Genomic DNA, 14,179 nt, shown 5'->3' on the forward strand with positions numbered 1-14,179 from the left:
TGTAGGAATTACAGTGCAGTCTTCCTACACCTCCTGACGTTCCTGTCTGTTGGGCCACAAGTTCTCATCCACATCACGACCAATATCTTCTCTTGCGATGCAGCGTGGAAAGAGTCTTTTAGAGTGTCTTATCCAGCCTCTGCAGGCATCTGCTGTGATGTCATCACACACTGCATCCATGGTAGCCAGAAAGGTCATCTGTTTATGTGGCTGGCCATCATATACTTTCCATCTCCATGCTGAGAAAAATTCCTCAATGGGGTTAAGGAATGGGGAGTAGGGTGAGAGGAACTCCATCAGCATCCTGTTGTGGGTCGCAAACCATCGCCTGATGATGTTGGAGCGATGGAAACTGACATTGTCCCAAACTATCACGTACTTTGGCAAGTCATCTCTAGTCTGACCCCTCTCTTGTTCAGGGATGAGATCCCTGTAGAGAGTGTCTACAAAGGTGAGAAGACGCTCTGTATTGTATGGCCCAATAAAGGGAATATGCGTGAGCACACCATTCTCCGAGATAGACGCACCCATGGTTATGTTCCCGCCCGTTGGCCTGGCTCATCACCTGTAGCTCTGCCTTCTGCGTTACGTTAGCTTGAAGCCAGCCTCATCCATGTACATGAAGTTGTGCGGTGGTTCACTTGCTTCCAGTTCCATTATACGCTATAACCAGAAGACACAAAATGAGTTTGATGATTTACATACATTTTCATTTTGGACAGGATACAGTTACATCAAATGTATAGAGCACATATTGCATCTTCTTTTCTACAGCCATAGCAAATTTGTAAAGATCACACTTACTGTACTGTACGTCACTATACGATATTGTACTGTTTACTGTGAGGTATAGTTACTGCATGCTCATACATGTGTTACCTGTATATACTGGTAGCGCAGCTCCTTCACTCTTTGCCCATTTCTTTCAAATGGAACAGTGTTCAGCTGCTTCATATTCATTTTCAGCAGAGAATTGTACATAATCATTTGCATGGATGTACCAAAGCATCTGCAACTTGTTCAAAGAAATGACAAACTGCTTTTCTGATGTGTGACACAATGATGTGAAGACTGAACAAGTAGTTTTGAGAATTTCAATTCTGATCTGAGAAATGAACCAAAGCCACTGAGAGAAACTGTAAGTGGAAGGCTGGTGGTTCGATCCCTGACTGCTACTGTCACATGTCCAAGTGTCCTTGGGTGAGACACTGAACCCCAAACTGCTCCTGATCAGGTATGAATTCATAGATCTGATTAAACAGAAAAATACAAAGGCTGAGTATAAAGTGAAAACATCACACTGATGAGGTCAGTGACGCCTGTTCTGTGTTTGTTTGGTGCTTTTGCAGCTCTGAGGATACGAGTTACGATCACCTGACGTTACGGTAAATAAGTCGAGATAAACGAGATAAATAAGTCGAGCTCTCAAGAACACAACCCAAATGACTCGTTATCACAGGAAAACAGTCAATAAATTGTGTGGATGCAGAGGACTATATGAACTCATCAGTTTTCAGTGCGATGCATGATGGGATATAGTGGGTTAGTGACTTTCTTGCTTTTCTTGGTGCATTGTGGGATACCTGTTTATAACTCAGACAGCAGCACAGGAGCTCTGTTCACTGTGACGATAGTTAAGATTTCATACACAAGACGCATGTTTAGAATAAAGTTAAAAAACAATTTATCAAGACAAAATAACTTCTCTGTTTATTTTATTTCTTCCAGGCTGAAACACTGACATGTTGATGTTTATTTAACTTTACTCTTGAAAGTTTGATTCATAATCATTTTAAATATTCTAACGTTGTTTCATTCTACCTTTTGGCATGTCAGCTTAATGTTCCACACTGTGACTGTTTCCTAAACATTTCATTCACTTGTATTCTTTGCCCTGTTTCTTCCTTTACACACATGTCCCTTTGATTTCATTATGAATTAAAGATAGGTTCTTTTTTGTCTGGCCCAGTACTCTTTGTAGCCAGTTAAAATATATAACATGTATTTAAAAATAAAACTTGTAATCAGCCTGATAATCAAGAATAAATGATTTGTATTAAATGTCATAAACCATGAATAAGCGCTGCTTTGCTCCTTTGAAGTGTGGTTCCATCAGCCCTCCCCCGGGGCTCCTGCTGTGTTTTATTGTCAAGTGTTCGCAGTGAGCGGTCTCTTTAAGGCCGGACGGGCGCGTGTCTGCGGAGGACGGACGGACGCAGACAGACAGAGAGGCGGCGCTCTGCTGCCTTCACTCCCGCTCAGAGCTGCCAACATCACGGAGGTCGCTTCATCTCTCACACGTCTCTGCGTCTTTTCCTGCGTTGTGATTAAGATTATTCAAGAGAAGGGACGGTGAAGGAGTCCGCTAAGAGGAGCAGGGGAGGCGGAGGACGGAGGAGACACAGCCCGGGCTGCTGGACAGAGGGGCGGCCTCACTGCTGCTGCTGCGGCCGCGAACACAACCTTCTGCTGCGGACACACTGAACCCAACGACCGCTCTCACAGCTGGATGTTTCCTACACAGAGAACCATGACAGGGAGGAAGGAGCGACACTAAAGCTCGGTCTGCGGAGAGAGACGACTGAAGAGCGAGAGACAGGGAGAGAGAGAGAGAGAGACAGCAGCAAGATGTCTGTGCCTGTGAGTATCTCAGCCTCCGGACGCTTTTTATGCGCTCTAATCTCTCATATTATCAGCTCACACACACACACACACACACACACACACACACACACACACACACTCACACACACACACACACACACACACACACACACACACACACACACACATTCATGTGTGAGAGCAGGACTGAACACGTTACACACACTGACAGCTCCTCTTCGATCCTGCACACACCCTGTTACAGCCAGCAGCTCTGCGTGTATCAGCTGCTGTTTGTCTTTACATCAGTCACATATTACAGTGATAATAATGTGTGTGTATTTAATAATCATATAATAACATGTTCCAGCTGTCAGCTGGGCTCTGTTTGAGGAGCATGAATGTGCAGTTCAGTTCAGCTCTGTGGTTCAGAGTCTCTGGGTGACAGGGTTATTCCTGGCAGGCCTGTCAGCACATCAGACAGCTGATCTGTGTGTGTGTGTGTGTGTGTGTGTGTGTGTGTGTGCAGAGTGCTTCACACACACTCCTACACTCACATGTTTCTGGTTGAAATGGTCTTGATGCAGCTTGTTGTGTTGTTTTTATCACATTCCTCAGGAGCTGTTTCACAAACTGTGCCTGCAGGCTGCAGTGAGCTGTGTGTGTGTGTGTGTGTGTGTGTGTGTGTGTACTCAGTCACACCTCAAATGGAAAAGGGCTCATGTCTATTGTATTACTTCAGTTGTTAGAAGAGCTCAGTGTTGCCTGATTCGTCACATCTCATAACGATGATGTCCACTGTAAGAATGAGACCTGACTGATCGATCACTAAGACGATATCATCGGCCTATCATCGGTGATTCACACCAACTGGTGCTGTAGACACTGGCCAAATATGATGTTCGATTATTCCCTCTAAACAAACACGTATGTTGGAACTATTTGAATATCTGTTTGTGCTCTTGTAAGAGGACAGACCAGCACAGCGAGAGACAAACTAACGTGCACAGATATTTTATTTAAACACAAACATGCCTTTTAAAAGATCAGCAGGCTTCTACACCTGCAAAATTACCACAGGAAGTGAACACAGCTGCGTTAATTGAATTAGTTTTTTTTAACACGTTAAATGTTTCGAATTAATCGCAAATATGAACTCTTTCATTTTGACAGCACTAATAAAAACTTATTTAACACAACATGTTAATGTGGCAGGAAACAATGTTGGGCGTGATGGCGAAAGGGTAGTTGATCCAGCAGAGGGCGCTCTGACTCGTCTCAGCACTGTCTGCACGCAGTTATTTAATATAAAATAACTAGGAGGCAAGGACTGAACAAAAAGTAAAATAGTGGGATGGTGGTGTCGGGGGTGATTTCATATTTTAACAGGACTTCTGGGTGTAAAGATTAATATTCACTCGTCCATCATTTGCTTTGGTTTTCATACTAACAGTAGCTTTGTTGGATTCGGCTGCTTCCGTGTCACCTTCTTCTTACCTGTCACACAGCATGATTTTATCTTTCTAGTAGATTAATCCCAAAACGTTCTCTTAATTTAAAGGTTGTGTCCTTGAGGTTTTTATCATCATCTGTCCACAATGATTGTAGTTTACTGTCGGTTCCCCACATCCTCTTCAGAAAGTAGTCCCTGCTCTGTGGTAATTAGTCTCATAATTAACAACATAGTAAAGTATCTCATGCTCACTTTACAGGCTAAATCCCTCTGATGGTTCGATTATGTCTCTGGGAGTCTTTCCAACTTCTCTCTGTCTTTATTATCTACTATAATAATGTACTGTTTTTCATCAGCAGAGCACGGTTTGTTTCAGAGTGTACCTGTCGTCTGTATACCTGTCCCGCTGTCTGCTCTCTGTGTGTTTTTATGTGTTGATTCATTAGTGCAGAGCTTCCTCTGGGACTTCACAGACGTCTGCACATGATGCTCTCTGTTCTGGAGCCTTTAAAGTTTCATGTGAGTCTGCTGCTGATCGTGTGTGATTCTGCAAATTAGGACACAACAAAAATACCTTCTCTGTGTACACTGGTGTAAACGAACGGGTGTTTGGATGATTGACAGCTGTCTGCTCCTTCCTGGCTGTAGGAGAGTTCAGTGGTCCCGTGAAAACTCAAACCTTTTCTTCATAAACACCTGTTTCTCTGATTACCTGTGAGGAGAGCAGAGCTGCAGACTGTACAGCTGCATGTTCCCTCTGCACCGCTGTCACCTCTGTAATCTGCATCCGTCTCAGTGCACAAAAGTTTCCTCCCACTGAGACAGGAGGTTCTGATCCGACAGGGCCTCCTGCCTCCTGCCGTGTGACAGGTCTGCTCTCTACACATGGTAGCAAATATTCAGCTGCAGGCTTCTCAGACTGTTTCTGTGACATATATTCAGATTAGGATGCTCCTCAGCAGCTCAGGGCCGTCTCAACCTCTCTGCAGGGTTCTGTTCAACTCTGGTTGGAAGTGTTTCACTGAATCTCTTAAAGCTTTCACTCCAGCAGGTGTTGCACGATAACAGAATGTCAAGTGTTCTGATTGGTCTTGGAACTATTTAAGATTTTTATGCACCAGCACATGAAACAAGAAGATCCCCTTCTCCTATTGGCTGTGCATTTTGACCATTGACGATGTGTCTCCTCCTCCTCTCGTTGTACAAAGTGAAGCCTAAACTCCCCGGAGCGGGCGCTGCCATCGTCTGTATCCAGAGTGTGTGCAGTAGAGATCGGCCTGTGGAGCCGCAGTATAGACGTCCCTCTCCTTCCTCTGCCTGACACACACCTTTACCTTGTGTCCTTGGCGTGTTGGAGGCCTCAGGTGTCCTTGGCGTGTTGGAGCCCTGAGGTGTCCTTGGCGTGTTGGAGCCCTCAGGTGTCCTCAGTGTTAGTGTTCGTTACGTCTCCTCTCGCCGTTCCTCCTCCACTCTGCTACTCAGGAACAGAACGCTGCAGGAGCCCCATTTGTCAACAGAGCTGTCAATCATGAGGCCACGCCCCCTTTTTACAGCATCATATCATATAGCCGCTGTTAATGACATCATCAGTGACATCACCACACCTGCAGGGCCTCCTAGTTTCCACAGAAACCGTCGCCATGATCCCTCTCACCTGGTCATTGTCACGTTTATTTGTGCAAACACACACACACACACACACACACACACACACACACAGCCATGCTTTCCATGACGTCCATGTGGCTGGCTGGGTTTTGAGTACCTGTGTGTGTGTGTGTGTGTGATGTTAAAGTGAGCGTGTTTGATGTCAGCAGGAAGCAGGATGTGTTTGGATGTTTCTCTGCTGCTGTGTTTTAGAGACTCTTCGTGTGTGTGTGTTTGTTCTTCACACACTCGTCTGCAGCAGAGCAGAGGAGGGTCAGATATATTTAGACTGAACAGGGGCACACACACACACACACACACACACACACAGAAAAGTGCATGTACACAGTTCAACTTGAACTTTTACACGTGAAGCCATTCGTTCTTTATGTGATGAAATGACCAGCATGCACACAACGTTTTAGTTAAAGTCGGTTTGTTTTATAATTTTAGGCTTTTTTTCCACAAGAAAGAGCAAACGCTCCCTCTTCATGACTTCAGTAAGGTCATGTTGGTGTGTTCAGATGTCTTATTTTGTCTGAGCATCATTTTAAAACCCAAACATGTTCAGTTCACACAGACAGGACAGCAGCAGATCAGAACAACTGGAGAACGTGAACGATTAATGGATTAAATGTAGCTTTCAGTATCTGAGTGATGGATCATCTGATCGTCAGCTCTATGTAGCTCAATTAAAGGTCTTTATCATTTCATATTTAAAATGGTAACAAACCTTCTTATCAGAGTCACACTCAGCCTGTGAGCTATATAATGATGAGATACTGTGAAGCATGAAGGCAACAGGAGCGACGTGAACTGATTCAGTAATGTCTGCTTTACATCAACATGTCTCTAAAGTAAGCTAACCTGAGCTAACCTGAGCTAACCTTAGCTAACCTGAGCTAACACAAGCCACCATTAAGCTCATGAATGAAGTCAGACTGAAGCAGCACCAACACGTTTACGTGGTTATTTCTATGAATGTGTCATTAGCTGCTTTTTAAAGCTAAGGGACAGTGCACATTAATACATACACTTAGACTTTGTGTGTTTTATTAGCTGTTAGAAAGAGACCTACAAACGGCTTTACTGGAGCCAGGTCATTGAACAATGAAAGCATCATATCACAGCCAGCTGTTTAAAAGATATGTATATGTGTGTATTTGTATCAATACATATGTTTTTATTGCTCGGGGCTCACAGACAGTCCACATGTTACATTAGAGTCAGAATCGTCTTATGAATTCTAGTGTGTGTGTGTGTGTGTGTTAGAGGACAGATGCCTGTAGTAGGATAGGCGGGGTTTCCTGAGGCTGTGTTCAGGGACTGTTGGCCGGTGCAGCGCTCGCTGTGTCTATGTGCAGCTTTTCACTTCCATATTAATCATCACTACTTAGAGAAAGAAGCCCTGCCTCCATCCCAATGCACACACACACACACACACACACCTTGCATCTCAATTTCCCCGCTCTTCCCGCTCGCCTGTCTCTCGGTGGGGAGTTGCCAGGGGCAACAGGAGGGTCCTCTCTGCGTGTCACGTACAGGAGGTGTGAGCTGTGATGAGGGAGGCAGACACGAGTCACAAACATCATTTAGATAGCAGGAGGACGTCACCATAGGTGTCCATCATTGTGTGTGTGTGTGTGTGTGTGTGTGTGTGTGTGTGTGTGTGCGTGTGTGTGTGTGCTTGTACTGTCCTGCTCTTGTCCACTTAAATGAGACCTGATAAACATTAAACATAAATACCGGTTGACATAAGCGTCATGGCTCTATTTTCTGGAGGATAGTTGCTGCATATCTGATGAAGTTGTCGACATGATACTTGAGTTGACCAACCAAAATGGTTGAATCCATGTATTGACTGACTTAAAATAAATATAATGGAATTTATTAAATGAAAAAGGCTGAAATGTGATTCCTGTTTTCCTCAGCTCTCCTCCTCCTCCTCCTCCTCTTCCTCCTCCTCCTGATGAGTAACACTGCTCTGCTCTGATTTCAGGCAGACAGTGATGTGGGAGTTGACAGCATATGATGGACTGACCTCTTATCTTTTATCTCACCACATTTTATCAGCCAATTATCATAATCTCAGACAGTTTGCCAAAATGAGATCCTTGGCTATTGCGTGGCATTTACGCTGCGATAAAAACTGTCAATCATTTTTAAAGATAGAGGACGGACTGACGTTTGTAATTGTTCACTACATTATCTGTGGAACACTCAGTTATTATTGTTTGGTTGTTTGTTTTTTTAAGAATATGAACTCCCTCCAAACGACACCTGTCTGTGAATGTAGGCCTGTAAACATGTCAAAAGTTTAATGCATTAAACTCATGTGGAGTAATGTTAAACACAGATGGATGGAAAGCAGCAGAGTTGTGTTTAACAGCTGGGTGGATCACACGCAGAGCAGGAGAGGTGCAGACTGAGAGGAAGCCGTCACACTCTGTTGCTGACTGAACTGTCTGTGTGTTAGAGCAGCGTCGGTACAGCTGCAGAGTCCGAGCCGACTGTTCAGAGCCCGTCTGAGTGTTCGGCTGCAGTCAGAGCAGCAGAGACCCAGTGTGTTTGGGTTCACACGAGACTTTAAATATCCGCCTTTTGTTCTGTTTGATGTTTTCAGAAAGATACAGGGATTCCACAGGGCTCAGTTGTGGGTCCCCTCCTCTTCTCTTCTTTGTCTACTAACGTTCTTGTTGCTGTCATGTCTTCTTCTGGCTGTTGGCCATCTTCTCCTATTAATGTTGTGACGTTCATGAACGATCCGACTCTTTTGAACAGCTCTTTGGTGTAAACGATGGTAACCGAGTCGTAGGTGAGAGAGATCCACTCCCCTTCATGCTGAATTACCACAGGCAGCTCTTTTTAGCTGCCACTCTGCTGGTCGAGGTCACGTGCAGCGGAGTCATGTCACCATAACAAAGTGCCGACGGTGAGCAACATTATAACCCTTCACCAAGTTTGTTGCTTTTTTTGTTGACATCTCTGTCGTCACACAGAGTTATATCATAAATTATTGGCAAATCAGTGACGTAGATCAATTGTTCCTACATTATTCTGCTGTTTCCTTTTACATTTTAAAAGCGCAGAATTTTAAATGTGCATGTTGACATTGAAGAATTTAGTGCAGGCACGTTCACGAGTCTGACCAAAGAACGAAAAGGAAAGGACCGGAGCCATAAGATCCGGCTCCCTCTCCTACCACCCAATAACTCGCGCAGACATGCAGGCGAGTGTCCTCATATCACCTAACAAAGAAATCTCAAACCGGCCGCTGGGGCACATGGGAAGTGGATCCAACAGGATTTAAAGAGTCAGGGTCCGATCAGTATTTCAGGTCTTTATTTAACAGCAGACGTCCTTCTCTTTCCTCCTCCTGGTAAAAACAAACACCTTCCCTGCTGCTTTCCTATCCCGTCTCCACCAACAGTTATACTTCACCTGGTTCCCAAATCACCCAGTTCTTTCAAAATAAAAGCACAAATAAAGAATCCAATATTCTAAAGAATAATTATAGGAAGTGAAATAAACAAGTGAACAATATGAATACATAAATGTTGTAATGTTGTCACACAAAGCTCAGACACTCGATCTGTAGTAACAGTGTTTGGACGATATAAGAATAGAAACAATCGCCCAACCCGAACGCACAAAGTCACATGAGGCTGTTTAAATAGACCAAACATGTCACTTGTCGTTATCAGCCCACGTCAGCCTGTCACAGATGTCATGTCTCTGTAACATTGGGTTTAAATCTGAGGATCATTTTTTATTTGTTGGGTTTAATTTGAATCGGATCCTTCAAAGAAAAACAGTAGAACCCTTGTTTGTACTGCATTCTTTATTTTTCAGTGTTCTGGTGGCTGTGATATCAATCCTGCCTCCATTAGCCATAAATGCTTTAGTATTGATTATCCGGTGTGCTAGTACACAGCTGTATTGATTGATAGATGTGTAGGCTGTATTTACAGTTCAGGATTCAAAGCAGTGAAAGCTTCCTGTTATCAGCAGCGTCAGTCACTATATGGATTATTTAAGCCTCTTGCTGTGCAGCTATCAGGCTCAATATTTAAGTCCACACAGCCTTTTAAAGGAGACCTATACCAGCTTCATCTCTGTGTGTCTCTGCAGCTACATCATTAGCTTAGCTTAGCACAAAGACTGGAGGTGGGGGGAAACTGCTAGCCTGGCTCAGTCGCAGTGAACTGGCATCGATCAACAACACTTTGAAAACCCTGCTGGCAAGGAGCGGTCGTTCTGTGCAATGAGGCAGTTTATGATATTGAGTGTCCCATTAATGTAGCTTTACTGTGTGTGTGTGTGTGTGTGTGTGTGCGTGTGTGTGTGTTTGTGTGTGTGTGCGAGTGTGTGTGTGTGTGTGTGTGTGCGCGCGAGTGTGTGTGCTCTATCTGTTATTTAAAAGGTTTTTTGAGAGCATCTCCTCGCTGTTTGAGAGAATCTGTGTTCTTCAACGTTCTTGCTTCATATTTTTTACTATTTAATAAACCTGAAAGACATCATCACAAGCCTGACGATGCTTGTTTCTAACAGTTTGAAGAAAAAAGAAATTAGATTCTTTCATGAATACAACATTGAGCACAGAAACATCTGATGCTTCAGCTGAGTCTTACCTGACACAGGTGATATATGTGATACTGAAACACAAAGAAGTAGCCTGGTCCTTCTGTCTGACCGTCTCCTCTTCATCTCTCCTCCTCCCTGTCTGTCTGCAGTCGTCTCTCTTCCCCTGACTTCAGTAAATTAGACTGTTATCATCCTAACCTCCTGTATCTGCTCCCTCCATCTGTCCCCGCTCCCTCCTCCTCCTCCAGCGCGCACACCGACACACTCTGAATAAGAATGTGGATCGTTCAGGAGAAACAACACGAGCTCAGGGACAGAATAATCAGACACTTTTGGAATAGCTTTAATTAAACTTTATATTGACTTGTGATTTCGGCTTCAGATGACGATGAAACAAGAGAAATGATGATTGTGCTGCACTCTGTTCGCACTGATTCTCTCATCAGGTGTAAATGAAGGGCTCCTCTTTCCTTTACGTTGGCGTCTTTGCCTCTGCGTTCTCATGGATTCAGGCTGACGCAGTCGGTAAAGAGACATCAGCTTCTGATGGCATGAGGAGGATAGTTAAACAGTAAGAAAGGCAGAGAGCCGACACAAGCCTGTCCTTGTGTGAGGAAGCTGCGTAACATGCTGATTCAGTCACAGAGGACGAGAAGGATCTTTGGACGTCTCCTGTAACTGTTTCTCAGCTCACCTAACTTTACCGTCTGGCTGTCGTGCACCAACGTGACATCCAGTTTGCAGTTGACCGTCAGCATGAGTCTCTGTAACTCAGCTTCAGTCTCACTCAGTTTGTGTTTTTATGTCACTCATCACAGAGATGATTGACAGCTTCAGCCGACAGTGATTTATTCTACATGAACACAATATTTACAATCTCAAAGAGACTCCAACGTACACTGTCGTGGCTCTGAGGTTGATACACTGTGTATCAGTCACACTGTCTCTAAATGACATAGTATTACATCTTTAGTGCACTAACTGCTGATGGATCAGATTATTGATCGAACTCTTGGGCCTGAACGAGACATCTGAATAACAAAGCCCTGCAGGACGTCGTTCATGAATCAAACTGAGTCCATAAATGTGTTAAAGTATATTTTGAGTAAGTGAGGCAAAGCAATCTGTGAGGGATGCACCATACTGGAGTTTTTGCAGATATCCGATATGCCGATATTTTCCAACCCTTTTTGCCGATTACCGATTTTGTTACCGATATATTAGACACATGTTTTTTTTCCACCTAACTGCAGAGAACATCAAGTCTCCCTGTAGTGGAGATGATATCATGCCTACTCTTATTGTCGTGGCCACAAACTGCCATACCACTGACTTCTTGCACCCTTCTTCACGTTTGACAGAAGAGGCGTTGTACAAAAGGTCACGTGTCTGATCACTCGTGTTTCTGAGCGCACCTGAACGTGAGGGAGACATGCCCGGACTTGTTTCCTGCACCTACTATGGAGACATCAGTGATCGCAGACGGACTCTTTTTCTCGTGTGTGCGTCCATGAATATGTGAGTTCATTTTGCACTGATGTTTATGTTACTCTCTGTTAGCGCCGTTGGCCACGAGTGTATGTTCGGCGTGTCTGATTTATTTATTAAGTCGGTAAAATGAGGAGAACGTGAGCTAACTGTGAGCTAGATAAGAGCTGTGAAAGCTGTTTAACTTCGGTTCATTGGCTCGAGTTTCTGTGACTGTTTGCTTTTTATTTGTATATTGTTGATAACATTGCTCAGGCAGTGCGTGCACACTGGGCCAGAGCTAATGTCGTAGCATCACGCCAAGCTTTTTTAGGAATCATCGAGCATTTAAAGAATTAAAGCGTTGTTACATTAGACATCAGAAATGTCTTATAGCGGAAAATATCGGCAGAAAAATGGCATAACTGCCAACGTGTCATTTTTTAATTTTTTTTTTAATATTATTTTTTTGGCCTTTGGCTTCATTTATAGGACAGCTGAAGATAGACAGGAAATGTTGGGAGTAGAGAGTGGGGGATGAGACGCGCCAAATGATCGGCAGACTGGGAGTCGAGCTTGCGATCAGTGCGACGAGGACTGTAGCCTCTGTATGTGGGGCGCCTGCTCTACCAACTGAGCTAGACAGCGCCCCCCGATGTGTCATTTTCGAGCCATAACCTGCAGATAACATGCTGATGATATGGTGCATCCCTAAAAACTGTCCTGTTTTCCTCACCCGAGCTGGTGTGACGAGCTCACTGTTAGGTCAGTTGAACAAACACACTGTTTGATGAGTGAACCAACGATTCTCTGCTTCAACATTTTTAAATGTCTCGTCTTTGGATTCAGACATTTTTTAAAACGTATTTTAGATTATTTTCTGACATGTTGATCGATGACACAATCATTAAAGTAAATAATAAGTAATCAACAGACTGATCAATAACTGAGTAATGTTCATTGATCTCATCTTGAAGCAGCAGAACCGTCTCTACCCACCCTGTCTCATTTCTCCTTGGATCCCTCCATTTATCCCTCCTTCCCTCCTCTCAGCTGGAAATGCCTCATCCCAGTTTGTCTGTGCTTGACCTCTGACCTCGTCATGATGGGGTCTACATCAGGCCTGATTGGATGATTTACACAGTGTGCAGTGGAGGGGGGAGGGGCAGCAGAGAGAGCTGTAAGGAGGGAGTGAGAGGGGAATAATGAAAGAGTAAATGGATGGAGGAGAGAGATTAATGATGTGAGGAGAGAGATGTAACTGTGAGCAGACGGAGAGATGGAGGGCGTGATGTGATTTCCCCTGCAGACACTTTTTCACTCTCTGGTTATGGATCCTTTCTTTCTTTTCGACCATCTCTCACTTCCTGTCGGCACTCGTCTTTATTTTCATCTCTCTAGGAACACTGAGCGTCCGGTCTCCTGCTGCCTCCATCGGTTAGACTTTCAGAAACGACTATAAATACCAGAATCCCCTTTAAGGGTTGTGTAACTCTGGATAATCCACACACTTTCTAATAATCTGCTGAGCCTGTTGGCAGCTGAAGACATAAAGGACCAATCAGAGGTTTGTGGGCAGGATGAAGGATGGGGATTGTTAGCAGCTATCAATCACAGCCATGAAAACTACTGACACAAAGCATGTGCATGGTGTTAATGACACTGACTCATCTGCACAGGTAACACACACACTTGTGTGAAAGTAATTATAATAATAATAATACATTTTATTTATATAGCGCTTTAAAGGTGCTCAATGCTGAGAACGTCTGGGGTGAAGACAGGATGTGTTTCTGAGATGGGAAAAGGCATTTATCTTGATGTGGTCGACGTGACGTTCAAATGAGACAGTAAAAGTATTAAAGCCACAGAAAGAGGAAGAAGGCTCTCTCTACACTGCAAAATAAACACAAACTTAAAACGTTGAATCTACACAGCTGTCGTATTTGAAGCATATTTTTAACACGCATGTGCTGGGACAGAGCCGCTCCAATGTTATTCAACGCTGCGATCTCCAGCAGCCGCGTATGCTGCGCGGGAGGCGGCTGCAATGCGCCAGTCATTTTCTGCTGCTCCGTTCGTTTTACATGTCGAGTCTGTTTCTCCTCGCTGCTGCGCGTCAGTGAAGTGTAGAGAGCCACTGACTGCTCTTGTACATTTCCTCAACATCTGGGTAACCAATCAGTTTCATTCATTCTCATTTGATTCAGAGTTTATGCACAATCAAGAAATAAGTCTACAAGTCGGTTGCAAAGTTGTGTTCTTCTACTGTTTCCGGCAGACTGCACACTTTTTGGCGTCACTGCCCCCCCACTTATGACCAGCAATCACAGCTACCATTGGCTGACTCTGAGACTCATCTTTTGCTGTGCAGCAAAGTAGATGCTGCGACGATACAGTGTCACGCACATTGTCTGACCAATG

The 14,179-nt window shown here is 44.1% G+C and overlaps 1 protein-coding gene across 1 annotated transcript in view; it reads left to right on the forward strand.

Moving 5' to 3' along the window:
- Positions 1 to 2,280: 2,280 nt before the first annotated feature.
- bcar1 (BCAR1 scaffold protein, Cas family member) overlaps positions 2,281 to 14,179 on the forward strand; it is a 65,038-nt gene continuing 53,139 nt past the window's right edge. The window contains exon 1 of the mRNA XM_069686390.1: positions 2,281 to 2,640. Coding sequence (XP_069542491.1) covers positions 2,629 to 2,640 — 12 coding nt within the window. The 5' untranslated portion in view covers positions 2,281 to 2,628. The remainder of the gene's footprint in view (positions 2,641 to 14,179) is intronic.

This window comes from Semicossyphus pulcher, unplaced genomic scaffold, assembly GCF_022749685.1.
Source record: "Semicossyphus pulcher isolate SPU_LCO1_2020_fin unplaced genomic scaffold, fSemPul1.0.p SCAF_8, whole genome shotgun sequence".
Taxonomy (NCBI): domain Eukaryota; kingdom Metazoa; phylum Chordata; class Actinopteri; order Labriformes; family Labridae; genus Semicossyphus; species Semicossyphus pulcher.